This window comes from Eulemur rufifrons, chromosome 8 (assembly GCF_041146395.1).
Source record: "Eulemur rufifrons isolate Redbay chromosome 8, OSU_ERuf_1, whole genome shotgun sequence".
NCBI classification, from domain to species: Eukaryota; Metazoa; Chordata; class Mammalia; order Primates; family Lemuridae; genus Eulemur; species Eulemur rufifrons.
This window is the reverse complement of record NC_090990.1, coordinates 17,758,850-17,781,072: the sequence shown is the minus strand read 5'-3', so window position 1 is coordinate 17,781,072 and position 22,223 is coordinate 17,758,850. Positions and strand designations below refer to the sequence as shown.

Below are 22,223 nucleotides of genomic sequence, written 5' to 3'. Positions count from 1 at the left end.
ATAGACTTTTCTTGGAAGAAAATCTTTGTGACTGTTTGATAGAGAAAAACTTTTTAGATAGGAAAACAAGCAAAAACTCAAAATTAAAATTTGATAAGAAAATTGTACTTCATCAAAATTAAAACTTCTGCTCTTCAGATGAAACGGTATAGGCCAGGCGCGGTGGCTCATGCCTGTAATCCTAGCACTCTGGGAGGCTGAGGCAGGAGGATCGCTTGAGCTCAGGAGTTTGAGACCAGCCTGAGCAAGAGTGAGATCCCATTTCTACTAAAAATAGAAAAAATTAGCCAGGCGTGGTGGCGCATGCGTGTAGTCTCAGCTACTTGGGACGCTGAGGCAGGAGGATCACTTAAGCTCAGGAGTTGGAGGTTGCTGTGAGCTAAGCTAATGCCACAACACTCTAGCCCAGCCAACAGAGCGAGACTTAGTATCTAAAACAACAACATCAACACCAACAAAACCAAATGAAATGATAAGCCACAGATTGATAGAAAATATTCACAATACACATATCTGACAATGTATTTTTTTTTTTTTTTGAGACAGAGTCTCATTCTGTCACCCCACCTAGAGTGCAATGGCATAATTATAACTCACTGCAACCTCAAACTCCTGGGCTCAAGCAATCCTCCTGCCTCAGCCTCACAAGTAGCTGGGACTGCAAGCGCATGCCACCACACCCAGCTAATTTTTTCTATTTTTCATAGAAATGGGGTCTCACTCTTATTCAGGCTGGTCTCGAATTCCTGAGCTCAAGCAATCCTCCTGCCTCAGCCTTTCAGAATGCTAGGATTACAGGAATGAACCACTTCACCCAGCCTGACAAAGGTCTTTTGGTTTTTATTTATTTTTTAATAAAAAAATAGGTCTTGCTATGTTGCCAGGCTGGAGCGCAGTGGCTGTTTATAGGCTCCACAGCACCTGGCTGACAAAGGTCTTGTATCCAGAATATAGACAGAATTTTTACAACCTATAAGATAAACAAAATTTTTTTAATGGGGCAAAAGTTTTGAACAGATAGAAGAATTTATAGCAATAGTCAATAAGTACATGAAAAGATGTTCAACGTCATTAGAGAAATGCAAATTAAATTCACAAGGAGAAAGCACTTCCTCCCCAGTAGAATGACTACAGTTAAAAAGACTAATAATACCAGAGATTGGCAAGGCTATGAAGCAACTGAAACTTTCATACATTTCTGGTGGGGGTGTAAAATAGCACAACCACTTTGGAAACCAGTTTAGTAACTTTTTACACAATTAAACACAAACCTATCCTGTGACACAGCAATACCACTTCTAAATATTTACCAAGAGAAATATAAATGTATGTCCACACAAAGATTCCTCCATATATATTCATATTAGCCAAAAACTGGGGAAAATGAATGTCTGTCAGCAGATAAATGTATTAAACAAATGTGGCATATTCACTCAATGGAATACTACCCAGAAACAAAAGGGAATGAACTACTGACACACGTGGCAAGACAGATGAATCTTGATAGACAACATGGCAAACGAAAGAAGTCAGACACAAAAAAGTACACACTGTACGATTCCATTTATATCAAGTTCTAGAACAGGGAAAACTAATTAATGGTGACAAAAATCATAATAGTGGCTGCCTCTGGCATTGGAGGAGATTGAGAAAGGGATACAAGGAATTCTCTGTGTAATGAAACTGTTCTGTATCTTGAGAACAGTATGGTGTAGAGTGTGCCAAACGCTTCCAGTTGGACATATAAAATCTATGCATTTTATCGTATGTAAATTAAACCTCAATATAGTTGATATAAATAAATGCCATGTGGGATTCCCTCATGGTCTGTCAGCCTGCACTGGAGTTTAGGAAGGGAAGCCCTGCTCCCTGAGTCTGCTTAGTAGCAGGCAGCTATAGAACCGCCAGGAGGTGCACTGGTAACCTGGCACAGGCCCTCGCCGTGACCCCAGCCAGTGACCATCCCTGGGCCTTTCTTATGGAATGCCGATCCCGCTGGTCTCTGCCAACCAGAGGGAACTTGGGCAGCCACACACCTCCGTAGAGGGCCCCTCTACGGAGACACAAAGTGGCCAGCTTTGCAGTCACAGATTTAGGGTTCCAATCTCAGCAGCAGGCTTCCTTTAGAACTGTGTGACCTTGGCTAAATCACCTAACCTCTCAGCTAGGTGCGGTGGCTCACGCCTGTAATCCTAGCACTCCGGGAGGCTGAGGCGGGAGGATCACTTGCTCAGGAGTTTGAGACCAGCCTCAGCAGAGTGAGACCTCCGTCTCTACTAAAAATAGTAAAAATTAGCCAACCATTGTGGTGTGCGCCTATAGTTCCAGCTACTCAGGAGACTGAGGCAAGAGGATTCCTTGAGCCCAGGAGGTGAGGTTGCTGTGAGCTAGGCTGACGCCATGGCACTCTAGCCCAGGCGAGACAGCGAGACTGTCTTAAAAAAAGTAAAATAAGAAATAAAACAAAACAAAAAAATCACTTAACCTCTCTGAAGTTTAGTGCTCCAGAAAGGCGAGGAGCCAATGGCTTTCATCTTTGTACCTTCAGTGCCTGGAACACACGTCTACTGAATGAGCTGCCCAGTGCTGGGGCAGGACGCTGTTCTATGTGCTTGTAAAGTAAAAGTTAGTATCTGCTCCCCTGGAGACAATGTTAGCATTTTATTTTATTTTATTTTATTTTTGAGACAGAGTCTCACTCTGTTGCCCAGGCTAGAGTGCCGTGGCATCAGCCTAGCTCACAGCAACCTCAAACTCCTGGGCTCCAGTGATCCTTCTGCCTCAGCCTCCTGAGTAGCTGGGACTACAGCCATGTGCCACCGTGCCCGGCTAATTTTTTCTCTATGTATTTTTAGTTGTCCAGCTAATTTCTTTCTATTTTTAGTAGAGACGGGGTCTCACTCTTGCTCAGGCTGGTCTCGAACTCCTGAGCTCGAACAATCCACCTGCCTCGGCCTCCCAGAGTGCTAGGATTACAGGCGTGAGCCACCGCACCCCACCTAATGTTAACATTTTAGATCTCGAACCCTGTTTGAGAATCTGATGAAAACCCTGTGTCCTCTTCTCCCATAAAAACATATGTACATGGGCCATTTTACATATTCCCACATGCCTGGGAATGCCATGGACCCTGGTTCTGGAAGGTCTCACTTAACTCTGAAGATTCTATGGAGCAGTCTTACAACTCAGCTACCATCTGTTCTGTACCTGATCTCTGCCAGAGCCTTTACTCTCCTTATTTCTGTTCGTCCCCTCCACAACCCACTGAGGGTGGTTTGCAGGTGAGGGAAATGAGGCTTAGAGAGGCCAAGTGACTTGCCCAAGATCACACAGCTAGTAGTGACTGGTGCTGAAATGTGACCTCATTTGTGCCTTCTGGTTCCAACCCCCTACTCATGGAAGCATCGAAGCCAGTGCAAAGGGCCCAGAAAATGTAACGCTCCATAGCAACAGCAGGAATGACTTTGCCCGAATCTGGCCCTGGCAAGAAGATCGTGCAATGGATGAGCGACCCCAGGCCCCTCCCAGGTACAGGCCTCACACCGGCTCAGACATGTGTCATCCACCCCTCAATTTCTCAACTCAGCCCACAGCCTGGGGGATGGGTGTGAAGTGGAGGAAGGGAAGAGAAACAGAGGAAATTATAAAAAGAAGTCTCAGGTTGAGTCACAAATATGAGTTATAACTCAGAGAGAGGTTCTGGGGCAGGAGAGGACAGAGAGCAAGGCTTCGTGAGAGGGCTCCCTCTGTCCACGGGGCAGGATGCTCGAATGAACAGACTTCTCTCCAAGCTCCGGATGTGGTTCCCTCTACTCAAAACAGTGGGCAGAGAGAGAGAGAGAAAGAAAGAGAAAGAGAGAAAGAGAGAGAGAGAGAGAGAACTGGGAGGTTGGAGTCTGTACCCTGGGAGGAAGGAGGGTCGGAGCCAACACGTGTTAAGCACTTCCTCGCTTGGGCCCTGTGATATGTGCTTCTCACACATCACCTTGTTCCACCTTCTCCCAAAAAGTAGACACTACTATTAACTCCCACTTTAAAGACGAAGAAATCAAGGCAGAGAGGGGAAATGGCTTGCCTGAAGTCCACAGACAGGGGGCCGGAGTTGGATTGTAAGCCAGGACTGCTTGTCCCTCAAGAGAAAAGCTAAACAAAACCAGGCCAGCCTGACCCCGGGTCTGCACCTAACCACTATCCAGGCTGCTTCCTAGTCCTGGTTGCTGTTTGCTTGTAACTGAGCAGCTCTGTGCACGCTTCACACACCTTCCCCTTTAATGCTCACCATAGCTCTGTTTGACAGCTGGGGAAAGGTCAGAGCAGTGAAGCCACTTGCCCAAGGTCACATAGCAGGTCAGTGCTGGGGCCGAGGTGTGATCGCGGTGGGTCTGACGCCATGTCCAGCACTGTTTCCACTACCCACTGCTGCCTTCCCGGGCGAGCTGGGCAGGAGTCGAGGCAGGAGGGAACGGGGAGGGGAGGGGCACTGCAAAGGTCCGGGGGATGGTGGCCCAGGAGGCCCTCCTGCTCACCTCTCTGGGCTTTTCCCTCTCTCGGCACAGCCTTCGTGCCCCTCCCTTGCCTGTCACCCGCAGCTACCTTCACTGGGGGTGGGTGAGATTTCCCTGCTGCTACTGTTGAGTCATTTCTCCCTTGAGTCCCCTGGAGTGAGTGGGAACCCCCACAAGAAATGGAGGCTACTCAGAAGACCTCGGTTCAAGGTGGAGGAACTTTCCGCCACTGCGGGGGACTGCCTTGTGATGTGGTGGATTCTCCATCGCGGGGCCGTGTTTGAGCAGAAACTGGATAATCATCTATTCCTGTAGTGGGCGGAGACTGGGCCTAGGGCCTTTAGAGCCTTTCTGACTGTGAGATTTTATGAGTCATTGTGGGATGAAATTTAGCGAGTGCATCAGGGTTGAATAGGACATATATGAGCTTTGGAGCCAGACCTGGGTTCACTACCTGGATCAGCCACCTCCTTGCTTGGGGACTGGGCAAGTTTCCTCTCGTAGCCTCAGTTCCCTTGTCATAAAGTGGAGATGGTAATACCTACCTCATGAGATTGCTCTGAGGATTGGGGATGATGTGTATACTGTGCCCGGTGGAAACCAGGAACTCAATAAATTATGCAAATAGCTAATCACGGATCAGCACATTCTTTGGTGGCCTTTCATTAGCGGTTGAGTGAGCGAATGAAATCCACGTGTCAACCAAGGTTACCACGTGTAGGAAATTAGCCTTTTCTCTGGGGCTGCCGGTCTTTGAAACAATCATGGAAAACATGATACGTAACTGGGTAAAATGCAAAAAAATGGTCAGGGATTTTGATGTCTGTGCCAACAATTGGGAATCTGAGTCACTAAAGCAAAGGGGACATGTGAAATCATCTAAACAGACCCCTATGTGAACAAGAATCTCCGCTAAGACCTTGACAAGTTGTCATTAGTTCCTTGTGTGTGCCGCACAGGTCATGGGGAATGCACTACCTGCTGAGACTGTCTGTAGGAAACTACCCAAATTTACCACTTATTTTCTACTGTTTGCCAGCTGGGAAATAGAACTTTCTAACAACTGTGTCCTCTAACCCAGGGGTGCTCAACCTGTGGTGAGTTGTACAATTATTTCATTATGTATTACAATGTAGTAATAATAGTAGAAATAAAGTGCACAATAAATGTAATGCACTTGAATCATCCTGAAACCATGCCCCGCCTCCCCGGTCCGTGGAAACTTTGTCTTCTGTGAAAACCGTCCCTGGTGCCACAAAGGTCAGGGACTGCTGCTCTGAGACCAGACCCCAATACTATAGGAACTTTCTGATCACGTGGGCGGCTGAGGGGAAGGATAACCAGACAGATCTACAGAGCACGGAAGCAGGTCTGGGGCATTCTCAGAAGCAGGAAGATGAGACCGCACACCGACGAGGCGTGAGTTTCAGAATCACAGAGATCTCGGTTTGAGTTCTGCTCTGCCACTGAGCTGTGTCCTTGGGCAAGGCACTTAATCTCCGATCCTCACTTTTCTTGATTCTCACATGAGAATCAAATGAAATAAAGCACGGACTCAACGTGGTAGTAGTACTACAGATTTAAAAAAAAAGAAAGCAAGCATAGGAAGCACTTGGCACGCAGCGCTCCACATAGTGATCATTTGCTTAACAGATGGGAGCCAACATTTCATGCGAGGGGACATTCTGCAGGGTGGGAGCTCAGGATTGTTACTTGGGCATTAAAGGGAACCCGGGAGACATGTGGATTGACAGTTTGCTTCCCCAAGATGTGTTATTGCTGTTAGTGGGTTCTGTCCAGGGAGTTGGCACTCGGGGAGGGGAGTTCACGTTGGAGATGTTGGTGGCTGGGAACTGTGTTTCTGGAGTCCAGTGAGTTCTTGGAGCTGGGGACTGTCCTGACCTGGTGAAAACTAGAACAAGCTTAACTGAACAAGGGTTTCACTTTCCTGAACACAGTCATATTCACTCACTTACTTGTTCGATCTTCAGGTGACGCCGTGGAATGGGCAGGAATTATCCTTATTTGGCAAGGGAGGAAACTGAAGCCCAGAGAGATGACGTATTTGGGTTTGGGGTCTGGCTGCTGAGAAAGCACCTATGGACGCCCAACTCCCCACCAGCCCCCAACCTCACCCACCAGTATTCCTTGGCTCTTGAATCTTCCCTCTGGTGCCTGGGGCAAGACACTAACTGCTCAATCCCTCAGAGCACCAGCTTCCCTTCCTCCTCCCCAGATGCTTTCCCAGGCCGGCTGGTGCTCCCCCGGCACCAGCACGCCCATGGCTCCTGCGTTCACTCTCACTCACCCATTCAACAGACACTAGCTGAGGACCGAGATACCGAGTGTCAGGTACATGAGATACAGGAATGAGCAGAGCACAGCCCACACCTCAGCTTCACAGATCGCTGGGCAGGAAACACATCATCAGCTGCTTCGCAAACAGTGTGGTGCCCAGAGATGGAGCATGCAGGTGTCTGAGAGCCCCAAAGGAGGGTCACCAAACAGTTCAGTTGGCCGCCTGGAGGCGTCATTTGAATTTTCCCAAAGGATGAGAAATTAGCCAGAATCCAGCGGAGGCAGGAGCGTGGCAGGTTCAGGTCTTGTGAACAGTTTGGGGACAGGTTACCAGGGCTGATGCTGGGGCTCCACCGGGGGCCAGATCACCCAGGACAGCGAGTCTGGGCTAGGACACCTCAGCAGTATCCTGCAGGCAGCGAGGGGTCACTTCAGGGCAGATGCCAAGTCAGATTTGTGATTCTAAATGGAGCATGCTGGGGACACAGACTGGAGAGGATCAGTAGGCTGCTGGAAAGAACCAAAATATGAGGGCAGGGAGGATGGAGAGGAGGGGACGGATCCCCATAATATTTAGGAAACAGAACTGACAGGGCCAGGATGCACACTGGATGTGGGAAGTGATGGGACTGAGGATGATGATCAGCTGGGGTGATGGGGTCCAGGGTGGACAACCTTGGGCGGTGGTGCAATGGGAAATGTTGCACAAATTGGGGAAACCGAGTCTCAGAGAAGCAAAGCACATGTGACACGGAGCAGGGACTCTGTACTATTGTCTCTGGGTGCTCCTCAGCCCATGGGGCCTCAGCACCGCCCTCCCTGCTACTGGGGGAGGCTGCTGGGCTCAGAACCTGCCCACCTGGGTCAGCCCCGAAGCCGAGCTGCTATTGGTAGCCAAGATCTCTGTCCATCATAACAACATCTGTTCATGTCCAAGGCCCTGGCTTTCCCATCTGTAACATCGGGGCTGGGAAGTAATGGAAGCAAAGGCCCTGGTTCATACGGCATCGAATCTCGCCAGACTGGCAGGTCCTCGCTCACTGGCTGTCATCTCTGTCTACCTCGCCAGCGCCCCCTCCTCCATCTTTCCATGCCGTGTGCACCAGGGCTCAGCACAGGCCTCCCTTCCTTCCCTGCTCAGTCCCTAGAACAGCACTTCTCAGACCTTATTGTGTACATGAATCACTCGCAGACCTTGTTATAATACAGATTCCTATTGATCGAGTCTGGGGCCTGAGAGTCTGCATTTCTGTCAAGCTCCCAGATGTTCTCAATGATGCTGGGCCAGGGACCACACTTTGAAAGGCCCAGTCTCTTGCCTTTATAAACTTTCTCCAAGCTAATGACTCCCAAATTTATATTTCCAGTCCTGACCTTTCTCCAGAACTCCAACTTCTAATGACAACTCTTATTTGATCTTCAGTCTAACACTCTCCCAATTGAGCTATTTTGGCTCCAACTCTTATTTGACATTGCCATTCAGATATTTAAAAGGTATCTCCCACAGAGTTCCAAAGATTTCCTTCACCCCTACTCCTCCCTAATTCTTCTCCCGAAACTTAGAGATATCCTTGAATCTCCTTTCTTTCTTTCTTCCTTCCTTCCCTGTTTCTTCCTTCCTTTCCTTTCTTCCTTCCCTCCCTCCTTCCTTCCTTCCTTCTTCCTTCCCCTCCTCCCCCTTCTTTTTTGAAACAGGGTCTCCCTCTGTCGCTTAGGCTAGAGTGCAGTGGCATCATAGTTCAAAGCAACCTCAAACTCCTGGGCTCAAGTGATCCTTCTGCCTCAGCCTCCCGAGTAGCTGGGACTACAGGCATGTGCTACCATGCCCGGCTAATTTTTTTCTATATATTTTTAGTTGTCCAGATAATTTCTTTCTATTTTTAATAGAAATGGGGTCTCTCTCTTGCTCAGGCTGGTCTCGAACTCCTGAGCTCAAAGTATCCGCCTGCCTTGGCCTTCCAGAGAACTAGGATTACAGGCGTGAGCCACCGTGCCCGGCCCCCAGCTAATTTTTAAAAAAGATTTTTGTAGCGATGGCGGTCTCACCATGTTGCTCAGGCTGGTCTTTTTCTCTTATCCTGTACACCCAAACTGCCAGCAAGTGCTGCCTGCTTTGCCTCCAGAGCACATCCTGACCCTGTCCACCTCCTCCCCATCTCCGCTCACTACCCTAGGCCAAGCCACATTTCTTGCCTGGGCTACTGCAGTAGCCACCAACCTGGTAACCCTGCTTCCCCCCTGCCTCCTTCCCCACCATCAAGTCTCTACATAGCAGCCAGAGTGATCTTTTAAAAAGACATCCCATTTAGAATTAAACCCACACCTGACCCTGGCCTACAAAGCCCCACGTGACTGGTCCCTACCGCATTTCCACCCTCACCTTGTGCAAACCCCTGGCTCCGAGGTCACAGCTACATCAGCCTCCTCTCTGGTCCCTGAGCCACCAGCCTGTTTCCCCCTTGGGGCCTTCATCCTGACTCTGCTCTCTTCCTCCCAGTCTCGGCAGCCCTTTCTCACCATTCAGGTTTCAGCTTCCGGGTTACCTCCCCGGAGTGGCCGCCTCCAACTACCCGATCTCCCATCCCAATTTAATTCTGCACGTGTCTCATCAGTAGCTGCCCTGGGTTTGTCAGTTGTCCGTTTCCCCTACAAGGAGGCGAGACCCATGAAAACAATGACCTCGTTCTTTACTTGGCTCACTGGCACCTAGAGCAGGGCCAGAACAGGTGCTCAGAAAGTATTATTGCATGAGAAAATGGCATTCCCTTCTCTGAGCCTCAGTTTCCCCATCTACAAAATGGGGATAATAACATAATGGCATTGACCTCACAGGGGTGTTAAGATTAAATGAGAACACACATGTAAGGCCTAGGCACAGTGCCTGGCACTCAGTTACCAGTGGTTAATGACGCTGTTACTGTTACCAATACATGATGGAATCCCCTGGCAGGAACATGTGGGCAGGGCCGGGGGATTCCCACACACTCCCCAAATGACCCGGGTTCCAAGCAGCTGGGCTAATTGGCCCTGGCCCATTTCTTGTCACTGCCAAAGTCTTGGACACCCGACAGCAGAGAGAGGGCAAATTCAGGATGAAGAGCGTGCTTAACTCAATTGTAAGTTTATTAGAAAGGCCATGGACAGATGAACCCTGAGTTACCAGCTGAGGAAGAAATGAAAAAAGCCCCTGCCCCTCCTGGCCCGCCCCAGCGGCCTCCTGTGAACTCTGTCCCGTGGCAGACCCCAACAGAAGTCGGCCAAAAAGTGCTTTCCACATCCTCTCCCTGGGGCTGCCCGACCTGACTGCAGGGGACCCAGTGGCGGCCGACGTGGATGCTGGTGCCTAGGGCTGGGAGCCGGCAGGGCGTGGGTCCTCCCCTGTAGCAAAGTGGTTCTAGAGCCCCCAGCAGAACAGAACGGAAAAGGAGCCGGCTGGGGATAGAGTGAGTTCTGCGAACAGCCAGAGGCTCTGAAAGGTGACGCTGGGTGGCCCTGGAGGTGTGTGCAGATGGCTACAATGGCCCATCGTGGGGGTCCACGTGGAGGATACCAAAGCTGCTCTAAGGAGTCTCAGCCACAGAGAGCCCTAGCATGACTCGATGCCCCCTCCTGGGGCCGCACTGGCTATTTCTGCTCCCACAGAGGCAAATGGATCTTGTAAAAATCCATGGTGGCTGATATCATTTTTTCCTTTAAAAAAAAAGAGTCTGTACAGTGAATCGCTTTCAGCCAGCAGAGCCGGAGCCGAGAAGAGTCCGTCCTGGGGAAGAAGAAGGCACTTCTCACACCCTCACTGGGGGTGATCGGGGCTGGCTGCTTCCCGGGCCCCTGGGGGTTCCAGCTCCCTCTGGCCCTGTGGCTCGGGCCTGCTCCCTCTCGGAAGGATGCCGTGTCCATCAAGCTAGCACTGCCCTGCGGCCTGACAGCCCTGGCCCCTCACAGGGTGGTAGACGGCAGCTTCCTCACTCGCCGCTGGGCCAGGATAGATGACTCGATGGGCTTCAGCTGGGGGGTGGGCTTGGAGCTGTTGAGGGCGGAGTATGTGGCTGCCATAGCTCCCTAGAGAGATGGGGGAGGTCAGTTCACCATGGGGGGAGGTGTGGGCGGGAGGGGATGTGTGTCCCAGGGCCAGGTCAGCCCCTCCCCATGTCTCACAGCCCACCCAACCACCGTTAATCTAGCCTCGGGGGACCTTTGTGGTCACTGGTCCTGCCTGCCCCTTCAGACTGGAGGCCTGAGGTCAGCAGCTGTGTCCTCCAGAGGACTGGGGGCCCAGGAGTGCACCGTGACACTGTGGCATCTTAGCCTGGGCTCCCCGAGGACAGGGCTGTCCCACCTCAAGGTGCCTGGTACAGACATGGCATCTCCTGGCCCTGCCACCTCAAGTCTGTGCTCAGGCCATCCTGGCCTGGCCCCTGCGGATGCCCAGCAGCCCGGGGTGGCCATACCTTCACAAGCTGCAGGTCCTGGTGGGACAGCTGGCTCTGGGGAAGCTTGTCTTTCTGGGTGATCCACGGGTGCTGCAGGACCTGCTTAGCTGTGAGGCGCTGGTGGGGGTCCACGTGCAACATCTTGGACACCAGATCCTGGGGCCACAGTAGGCAAGGGGGTGGTAGGAGGGGCAGCAGGGGAGCAGATAGCTGTGTCCTGCTGTTGGGGACAGGAAGGCCACCATCTCCCTGCAAAAGTCCCTGTGACCCACTGTCCACACTGCACCAGGGCTCCCGCACACAGCCCAGACATTCCTTTCTTTGGGCCTTTGCTGCTCTCGCCCTTCTTCCTGGACGCCCCTCCCTTCCTCCTTCACCTTCAGAGTCAGGTGGGAAGGTGGGAAGAGCCTAAGGTTTGCGGTCAGGGAGACTCAGGTCTAAAACCTGACTTTTCTACTCATCAAGTCAGTGCCCTGGACGAGTTACTTCAACTCTCTGACCCTCAGTTTCCCCTCTAAGAGAAGGAATAACAATGCCTGCCTCGTGGGCTGGTGTGAGGTGGCACTGTTCATAAGGGCTCAACCCGGTGCCTGGCACAGAGGTTCCCAGTGGGAAGTCCCAGGCTCTGGTTGCTCCCAGGAACTTTGCGAATACTGAAAGCTCACGTCCACCTCCTTCGAGAAGATGCTGCTGGGCTGCGCCACTCGCTCTGCTCTGTGCCTCCACTGCCCGTGGCCCTGGCCAAGGGGACTGGCCTCTCTGCTGCCTGGCACCGGTTCCTTGCATGCAGGCCGGTCTGTCCCACCACACTAAGTGTCCACAGGGCAGGGACTGGATCATGCAGCCCTCTGCCCCCCACAGGACCCAGAACATGGGAAGGGCCAGTCAATGGTCACCAAGTAGCCCAACAAGGTTGGGGGGGTCTGCGTGGGCATCTACCACTGGGAAAAATACGGCAATAGAACATGCCACTCAGAGAAACGAAGCTGCAGGAAACCTGTTCGCGAACTGCTGAAAAGCCCTGAGATGGGACCCTGCCGCCTTCCTCCAAATGAGCCCCATGCAGGCCTCACGGACCCACCTTGGCTGTCTCTGAAACCGTGTTCCAATTTCCCCCGCTGAGCGTAAACTTCCCACTGCCGATCCGGGTCAGGATCTCCTCTGGTGTATCACTGGGCCCGTTGGCAAATGGAGTGTATCTGCAGAAAAGCCCACACAGTCTGGGTACAGACTTTTGCCTCCATCCTAGGGCCAGGGGTGGGGTGGGAGACTGTGTCCCCCTGAGTTGAGCTCCCAAAAGCAGGCCCATGTCTCCCGCTTCAGAGCCCCACCCCCAGGCAGGGCTGGCGCCGTGGGGAGGGGTCCAGGCCAGGGGCACTCACCCCGCCAGCATGGTGTAGAGCAGAATGCCCAGGCTCCAGATGTCACAGCCTTCATCGTAGCCCTGGCGCTTCAGCACCTGCCAGCAAGCCAGGAAAGGGTGGTCAGCTTTGGGGACAGAAGTAGCCTCATATGCTTGCCTGCTACTCCCCAGAAGGGTAGGAGAAGGGTTCCAGACACAGGCTGGATGTTCCCTTGGCACCTGGGCCAAGGTCAGAGACTAGAGCCCTGGCCAGTGTGGGGCCTCTGGGAGGGGCCCGGGCCTCCAGTTCCCCCTCACTCTTGCACCCGAGGAGGCTGGGCCACTCACCTCAGGTGCCACGAAGTTGGCTGTGTAGCAAGGTGTCATGAGGAGCCCGTTCTCAGCCCGCAGCTGTTTGGCAAAGCCAAAGTCACAGATGCGCAGGCACTCGGGGTTCCCGGACTCGTCCACGTACAGGATGTTGCTGGGCTTGAGGTCCCTGTGCACAACCTAGGGGCGGAGGGCTGGGGTCAGTCCTCGGTGTGGGGAGGCTGCCAGTGGCCCAGGCCAACTGCTGGGGAGGAGAAGGTTACAAAGACAGGGCGCAGAGAGAGGGACAGACAGAACCAGAATTCAGAAGAAAGGGAAGGGGCTGACATGGGGGTCTTATTGCTGCCGCTACTGCCTACTTGAAATCTCTGTGTAAATGCCTACAGGGTGGCTCTAACTTACCCTGTCCCACACTGAACTCCTACCTTCTCCCTTAAACTCTACTCATCACATAATCTTACCCAGTGGCAGCTCCATCTCTCCTGTTGCTTAGGTCAAAATCTTGAGAGCCATTCTCAGTTGCTCTTTTTTCCTCACATTCCTCAATCAGTAAGCTCTGCTGGCTCCGCCGTTACAACATATCCAGACCCCAACCATCTGTCAGCCCCTCTACCGCAGCACCCTGATCCCAGCCACTCTCACCTCCCCACCCACAGCCCCACAGCCCTGGCTTAGTGCAACCAACTCTTGACTGGTCTCCCTGTTCCACCCCTGCCTCCTGCCACGGGAGCCAGAGGCAGCCTGCTACACATGAGTCAGATATCGCATCGTCCTGGCTGGAAACCCTCCAAGGCCTCGGCTCTTGAGAGGAAAAGTCCTTACAGTGACCTACACGAACCCACTGATCTCTCCACTACACAGCGCCCACACCTCTTCCACTCTCTGGTCTTCCAGTGCTCTCTCCCTTGCTGAATGTTTCAGCCACACCAGCTTCTTCTCTTTTTTTTTTTAAGAGACAGGATCTCACTCTGTTGTCCAGTGAGTGCAGTGTCACTATCATGGCTCACAGCAACCTCAAACTCTTGGACTCAAAGGATCCTCCTGCCTCAGCCTCCTGAGTAGCTGGGACTACAGATGCTTGCCATCATGCCTGGCTAGTTTAAAAAAATTTTTTTAGAGATGGGGTCTTACTATGTTGCCCAGGTGGGTCTCAAACTCCTGGCCTCAAGCTATCCTCCTGCCTTGGCCTCCCAAAGTGTGGAGATTACAGGTGTGAGGCACCATGCCCGGCCTCATACCAGCCTCTTTGCTCTTACTTCAACAAAAGCCAAGTACACTCCTGCCTCAGAACCTTTGCAAATGTGGTTCTCACTTTCTGGAATACTCTTCCCTCAAAGACAGGGAACAGAGAGAAGGACAGATGGAACCAGAATCCAAAAGAAGGGGAAGGGGCTGAAATGGGGGTCTTATTGCTGCTGTTACTGCCAACTTGATATCTCTGTGTAGATGCCTACAAGGTGGCTCTAACTTAACCTGTGCCAAACTGAACTACTTTCTCCCCTAAAATCTACTCATCGCATAATCTTACCTAGTGGCAACTCCATGCCTGGCTCATTCTCTATCTTCTTTCCAGTCTCAGTTCAAATGTCACCATATCAGTGAGGCCTTTCTGACCATCCCATATGAAATCTTAACCACCCCCCAGTCCTCTTTAGTCTCCTTACACTGCTTTGTTTTTATTTACAGCATTTACAACCATTTGACATGTTTGTTTTCTGAATCTGCCCGCTGGAATGTAAGCTCCGTGAGCGTTTTGCTCACTGCAGTACCCCAGCACCTAGAGCGGCTCCTAGTACATAGCAGGTGTTCAGTAATACTTGTTGAATGAATGGATGAATGACACTTACTACTGCGGCAACTCAACTTATGTTCTCACTTTCCTGCTTTTCTTCCCATGAACTATGGAACCTCCCTGGGCACTGGCAAAAGCCTTCAATGGCTCCCTACTGTCTGCAAGATAAAGCCCAAAGTCCCTTAGCTATCTGTTCTAGCCTCGTCATCCACTGCATCCCCTCAGGAGTCCTAAGCCCAGGCTGCTGGGGGCTCCTTTGCTAATGACCATGATCACATCTGTCCGTGGGATGCCTGTTCACCTCCAACATCCAGCGCAGGGCCGAGCACAGAGCAAGTGCTAAGGGAACCTCGTGCAAGGAATGAACAAATCACACCTCTGAAACACGCAGACACCTTGCAGGTTAGATTAGTTGAGTATTTCATTGGCTTTATCAAGATGGCCCTTTCTTAGTCCCAGTCAAGCCCTGAGCCCTCCAGCAGGTACCCGTGGAGTGGGCAGATTAGAGGGTAGACACGGCCCAGTGCGGTCCTCCTCCACAGAGGGAACAGTGCGGGCAGGGTGGCCCCAGCGGCACACCTCAAATTCTATCCAAGCCTTGGAGAAGTCCCTTGGGCTCTCTCCTTCAAACACAATCACACAGCCCAGAGCACAAGCACAAGCACAAGCCCACCGAGGGCCCAGCCAAGCTTCCTCAAGGTCACGGATGCTCAGCTTGGCTGAGGACACCAACTACCCTGCACAAGTGAATTCCCAGCTTACAAAGTACTTTCCCAGTCCTGAGCTCACTGGTGCTACCTGCTGAACCTCGGTAAGTGGGTAGGCAGGGACTGTTGGTTCCATTTTACATAGGGGGAAACTGAGGCTCTGAGAAGTCAACTGACTTGCTCGTGTAAATTAGAGGCAGAGGCAAGACTTCAATCTAGTTCTGACCTTAATTCCATGGTCTTTCTAGTTTAGTGTGGCACAAATGACACTTTTGGGAAACAGAGATACGGAAATTTTTGATCTTTATCCTGCTCTAACACAACACAGAGAAACAACATACTCCTGTGTCTCACCACTCCCATAGCAGAACAGTAGGGCGGGGAAAGCACAAAGCCCCACAGGTGATTCTGCCACCTGACCCTCAGGTGTGTATGTGGGGGAGGTGGGTACATTTTCTCTTTCTTTCTTTCTTTTTTTTTTGAGGCAGAGTCTTGCTCTGTTGCCCAGGCTAGAGTACCATGGTGTCAACCTAGCTCACAGCAACCTCAAACTCCTGGGCTCAAGGGATCCTCCTGCCTCAGCCTCCTGAGAAGCTGGGACTACAGGCATGTGCCACCACGCCTGGCTAATTTTTTCTGTTTTTGGTAGAGACAGGGTCTCACTCTCGCTAAGGCTGGTCTTGAACTCCTGACCTCAAGTGATCCTCCCACCCTGGCCTCCCAGAGTGCTAGGATTATAGGCGTGAGCCACTGTGCCCGGCCAAAGTGGGTACATTCTCACATCTTACTGCACTGAAGTCACAACAGGCTGGGCAAGTCACAAGGGAAGCCAGGTGGAGCGGGAACCGTGCCAACCAGCCCAAAGGGGCAGCTGCTACTTGGCTCCCACAGACAGTCATTATGTAGCAACTTGGACCCAGTTTTTTCAAAAGCAGCCAAATTACCAAACCTTACCAAACCAAACCCCAAGCCAAAAAACACCCCACTCTGGCAGGCCAAACAAAATATGTGTGCAGGCCAAAAGTAGCCACTGAATCATAGGCCATGACCTTGAGTAGAGCTGTGATCTTGGTTGCAGGAAGGAGTCAGGCAGGAAAGAGTGCGTCATGGCTTTACCACCCATCCAGAGCTGTGTGGTCTTGGGCATGTCATTGAACCTCTCTAGCCCTCAGTTTTCTCATCTGTAAAATGGGGCTGATAATGGTGTTCCATCCCCGGGAATGAAGGGAGGAGCCTACTTAGCCCAGGGCTTGGGAAATGGCAGCTGTTGTCACGGTATCCGCTGAGCTGCCAGGGGCTGAACCCACCATCATGCAGGATGTGAAGATACAGTGAGTGCCTGTGAAGAAGCACTTAAAAACTACAGGACAGGAAAATTAGAGGACAGATGTTGTCCCAAGCAGCACCTGACCACACGCACCAGTTGAGAGCACAGACTCTGGAGCTAGATCAGCTATGAGACTTTGGGCCAGTTACTGAAGCACCCAGAGCCTCGATAACTTCACGTATAGAATGGAGACAGTGACAACACCGTCTTCACGGGTTAGCTGGCACAATTAAATGAGGTAATACACAAAGTGCATGGACCCCTGCCTGCCTGTGCACAGTGGCACGTAGTGTTAGCTGCCACTAGCAGCAGCAGCAGCAGAGGATGTGCACTTGGGCGCCTGGGACCAGCCAAAAAAGAGGTGGAGTTGTTCTGTAGGAAGCACCTGGTTAAAGAGAAAAGCCAGAGCATGGGGCTGACTCTCCATGATCCCGTAGCCTTACAGGAATAACCTAGAGGGAGGCCGGGGACTCGAGAGGGCTCCACACGTGAAATAAAGAACTCCTGCAAAATATGATGGAAAGGGCACACAACCCAATTTAAAAAAAAGGACCAAAGACTCGAACAGGCATTTCATGAAAGAGGCTTTATAGGCCGGGCGCGGTGGCTCACGCCTGTAATCCTAGCACTCTGGGAGGCCGAGGCGGGTGGATTGCTCAAGGTCAGGAGTTCGAGACCAGCCTGAGCGAGACCCCGTCTCTACTAAAAATAGAAAGACATTATATGGACAACTAAAAATCTATATAGAAAAAATTAGCCGGGCATAGTGGCGCATGCCTGTAGTCCCAGCTACTCGGGAGGCTGAGGCAGTAGGATCGCTTAAGCCGAGGAGTCTGAGGTTGCTGTGAGCTAGGCTGACGCCACGGCACTCACTCTAGCCTGGGCAACAAAGTGAGACTCTGTCTCAACAAAAAAAAAAAAAAAAAAAAAAAAAAAAAAAAGAAAGAGGCTTTATATGTTTATTGTCCAAACGGCAATAAACACGTAAAGAGGTGCTTAACTTTATCTGTCACCAGGGAAATGCAAATTAAATGCAAGACTACTCCACTCCTACTCCATGGTTAGAGATGGAAAGAGACCAGAACGTTCACACACTTCTGCTAGGAGCATAAATTGGTAAAACCACTTTGGAAAACTGCTTGGCAGTATCTACGAAAGAAGAACACGCGTACGCTACGACCCAGCAATCCCCCGTTAGGTGGACAACCAGCCTTAAAAGGTACATGCGCTCGCCAAAAGACAAGTACTATTAATAGGATGTCACGGCAGCATTACTTGGAATAGTCAAAAACTGGTAACAATCCAACATCTATTAAAAGTAGACGGGACAATTAAATCATATGAAAATGAATGAACTGCAGCCACACAACAACGTGGATGCATCTCTAAGACACCATTGAGTGGCCAGACACAAAAGACAAGGTTTATATAAAATGCAAAACTAACCTATTAGAAGTTGACTTAGAATGGTTACCTTAGGGGAGGGGGGCTTTTGAGGAACTGGAAATGCTTTGTTTATTGATCTGGGGTCTGGTTACATGGCTGTATTCACTTTTTGAAAAGTTATTGACTTGTACGTTATGATTTGTGCACTTCTCTGTGCTTATACAATGCTTCAGTAAAAAGGCAACGTTAAAACAATCAGGGGCTCCAGTGGCCCCTGCTCCCTGGTCATCCCCTTCCTATCCCTCAGCTACTGTGGGATCCCCAGCTTATAACCACAGCTACTGATGTCAAATCAACCCAGAGAATCCCCTCTGAATACCTCAACAAGAAGAGCTTCCCGTTTCTTCACCATCTGCCCCTGGCATTCGGAAAGGGACAGACACCTCGGAGACCCATGGATTTCTGGCTTCGGGATGGAGAAAATTTCCTCCAATAACTTCCCCACTAAGTGGCTGTCTTGAATACCCCTCGTGGAAGGCTCTCACTACCTTTGGAGGCAGCTTGCCACTCTAGAAAGTTCTTCCTTGCTCTGAGCTTCAGGTGACCCTCTGGTAACTCACTGGCCTGGCTGTCCTCTAAACCTTCTTTGACTAGTATTCACTTAAGAACAAAACAGGAAGAGGAAACACATTTACTCTCTGACCTGACATGTTAAATATTAGTCTGTTTGCATTGGCCATTTCAAAAACCAAAGCCACTTCAAACATGACCATTAAAAGCTCACGTGGTAACCAAACTGAAGCTTTGGTTATGAGGCAATGTTCTTTTTCATAAAAGAATTCCTCTTAATAAATTAGACATAATCAGGCATCGCCACTTTTACAAACCCTACCGAAATAACTGATTCAGGCAAAGATCCTGAAAGGACGAGACTGTTAGATGAGGATCTTTACAACCACGAGGTCAGACTGTTGCCACCTGACATGACTGATGGGGAGGCAATGTGACGTGTGCTCACAAATGTGATGCGAAGTGAAGTGCACCGCATGTCCCATGGAGTGGATGACCTTGGCCTTCTGAATTTTATTCCTATCCCACCCAAAAAAGTTGAAGTTGAATCTAATAGACATTAGAGAACGTGCAGGTTACAGAAACTATAGGCAATATAGAAACAAGGTGGATGAAACAGACAAATCCAGAAGGTGGAACATCCCACAGAACTGATCTCTTCAAGTCAGTGGCATAAAAAAGGAAGTCTAACTATGGAGGTAACGTGGGTATACTCATTTAGCAAAACGCATAGAATTGTACACTTAAGATCTACTGTATGGGCTGGGCGTGGTGGCTCACACCTGTAATCCTAGCACTCTGGGAGGCCAAGGCAGGAGGATCGCTTGAGTTCAGGAGTTCAAGACCAGCCTGAGCAAGAGCGAGACCCCATCTCTACCAAAAAGAAAAAGGAAAAAAAAAGAAGTAAAAAAAACCCAAAACCCAGCCGGGCATTACAGCACGCATCTATAGTCCCAGCTACCTGGGAGGCTGAGGCAGAAGGATCACTTAGAGATGAGTTAGAGTTTGCAGTGAGCTACAATGACGCCACTGCATTCTACCCAGGGCCACAGAGTGAGACTTTGTCTCAACAACAACAACAAAAATAAAACAAGGCAATAAACCAATTACAAAAAATACATTTTTGAAAGGACATTAAAGGCCGGGCGCGGTGGCTCATGCCTGTAATCCTAGCACTCTGGGAGGCCGAGGCGGGTGGATCGCTCGAGGTCAGGAGTTTGAAACCAACCTGAGCAAGAGTGAGACCCCCATCTCTACTAAAAATAGACAGAAATGATCTGGCCAACTAAAAATATATACAGAAAAAATTAGCCAGGCATGGTGGCACATGCCTGTAGTCCCAGCTACTCAGGAGGCTGAGGCAGGAGGATTGCTTGAGCCCAGGAGTTTGAGGTTGCTGTGAGCTAGGCTGACGCCACGGCACTCACTCTGGCCCGGGCAACAGAGCGAGACTCTGTCTCAAAAAAAAAAAAAAAAAGAAGAAGAAAGGACATTTAGGGACTGGGTAAGATGTGAAAACAAGTGAAGGTTAATTTTGTTAGTTATTATGAAAGAAAATATTCACTGCTTTTATTTTTTTATTTTATTTTTAAATTTTTTAGAAACAGGGTCTCACTCTGTAGCCCAGGCTAGACTGCAGTGACACAACCATAGCCCACTATAACCTTGAACTCCTGGGCTCAAGCAATCTTCCTGCCTTAGACTCCCAAGTAGCTGGGACTACAGGTAAGTGCCACCACGCCTGGCTAATTTGTAAAAATTTTTTGTAGAGATGGGGTCTCACTATGTTGCCCAGACTGGTCTCAAACTCCTGGCCTCAAGTGATTGTCTCACCTCGGCTTCCCAAAGTGCTGGGATTACAGGAGTGAGCCACCATACCCAGCCTGTTTTTAGAGTTACAGATACACAACTAAGATGATGTGAGGTCTGGGACATGCTTTAAAATACTTTAGTTACAGGCATTTATGGATCAAGTGTCATAATGTCTACAACTTCCTCTCAGACGCATCTGTAAAAATATATACTGCATATTTATAGTTATAGAGAGAGAGACTAGAGAGAGACAGAAAGAGAGAGAGAGAAAGCAGGTGTGGCGGGCTAAGATTTGGTTAATCTAGAAGAAATGACTTTCGCTGTACTATTCTTTAAACTTTTCTGTAGATTTGAACTTTTTTCTCATAAAAAGTTGAAAAAAATTCTTCAGTAACAACAAAAAAGAAAGGAAGGAAGGAAGGGAAGAGAGGGAGGGAGAGAAAGAAGCAGCAAGTGTGGTAAAAACCCTGACAATCCTTAAATCTGGGTGATGAGCACGTGGGGTTCGTCGCACTGTTCCGCACGGTTCTGTGTGCTGGGCTGGTCCTGCCTCCCCCGCGCATCTGCCCAGCGTTTACCGCAAGCCCGCACGGGACCATGGTGCTTCCCTGCGAAGCACCCACCTTGCTTCACCCACAGCTGCCCTGCGATGCACCAGCTCTTGTTAGCATGAATGTGCAGATGAGGAAACGGCTCAGAGGGGTGCAGTGGCTTTCCCAACCTCACACCCGGGTAAGTTAAGAAGCCAAGGCCTGGACTCAGCCAGTTGGATCCCAGAGCCTGCATTCGTAACCCCCCACTGATCAGAGCACCCCAAAACGTCACCTCATCCAGAGAGAACTCATGCTAACTCTATAGTTTCCAGCTTTAATACGCCCTAAGGAACTTCTCTCCCTCCTTTCTGCGCTGCAGCCTCGACCTGGGGTCATCTACTGCTCCCTTGCCTTGTGCAACAGTAAAGGCCAAGTTCTGCTGTTTGGACCGACACCTCTTCTGCAGCACTTCTGTGTTTCTAGCAGCATTTCCTCCTGTGTCCACTTCCTCTATCTTTGCAATCAAACCCATGGCCAAGTTCACCTCTCTGAAGTGCCACACAGTGACCCTGCCACTGTGTGGCAAAAAACTACTCTCCACCTGCACGTCCTCACCCAAATTCCTCAGGCTGCCATTCTGGCTCCACGCTTCCCTGGCTGTGTGACCTTGGGCAAATGGCCTCATGTCTCCGAGCTTCAGCCTTCTTACCTATAAAGTGGGGCCAATAACAGCACCTGCCCCGGGGTTGTTGTAAAAGTCAGTTGAGATCAGGTGAGGAAACCTCACCTTACATTAAATCTTAGCATGGTGACTGGCATACAGGAGGTACCGAATAAATGTCCCCTTTCACAGTGTGGCCTCATCTCTCCCGCCCCCCATTCCTGGCATCCACCCACTCACCCAGTGTCCCCTGTGTTTGGATGGGTGGGTTGGGGGCTGCCACTCCTGGGCCGGCCCACAGTTCATCCACCACCCGCCCCCCGCCCTCCTCAGCCCAGACTCACCCCCTGCGAGTGCAGATACTCCACCGTCTTGCTGATGGTGTGCAGGACGAAGCTGGCCTCCCGCTCCGAGAAGAACTTCTGCCGCAGGATCTTGTCCAGCAGCTCCCCGCCCCGCATCAGCTCTGTCACCAGGTACACGTGTTTGCCGTCATCGTACACCTGCCAAAGACCTTACCATCAGGGTCC

At 50.6% G+C, this 22,223-nt stretch overlaps 1 protein-coding gene across 3 annotated transcripts in view; it reads right to left on the bottom strand.

Annotated features, from left to right (window-relative positions):
* Positions 1–9,910: 9,910 nt before the first annotated feature.
* The window catches only part of RPS6KA1 (ribosomal protein S6 kinase A1), a 39,539-nt gene continuing 27,226 nt past the window's right edge, over positions 9,911–22,223 (bottom strand). For all 3 annotated transcript variants that reach the window (XM_069479614.1, XM_069479615.1, XM_069479613.1), the window contains 6 exons: positions 22,038–22,196; positions 12,924–13,085; positions 12,616–12,692; positions 12,315–12,432; positions 11,252–11,389; positions 9,911–10,862 (listed from right to left, as the gene is read on the bottom strand). In XM_069479614.1, coding sequence (XP_069335715.1) covers positions 10,740–10,862; positions 11,252–11,389; positions 12,315–12,432; positions 12,616–12,692; positions 12,924–13,085; positions 22,038–22,196 — 777 coding nt within the window. In that variant the 3' untranslated portion in view covers positions 9,911–10,739. The remainder of the gene's footprint in view (positions 10,863–11,251; positions 11,390–12,314; positions 12,433–12,615; positions 12,693–12,923; positions 13,086–22,037; positions 22,197–22,223) is intronic.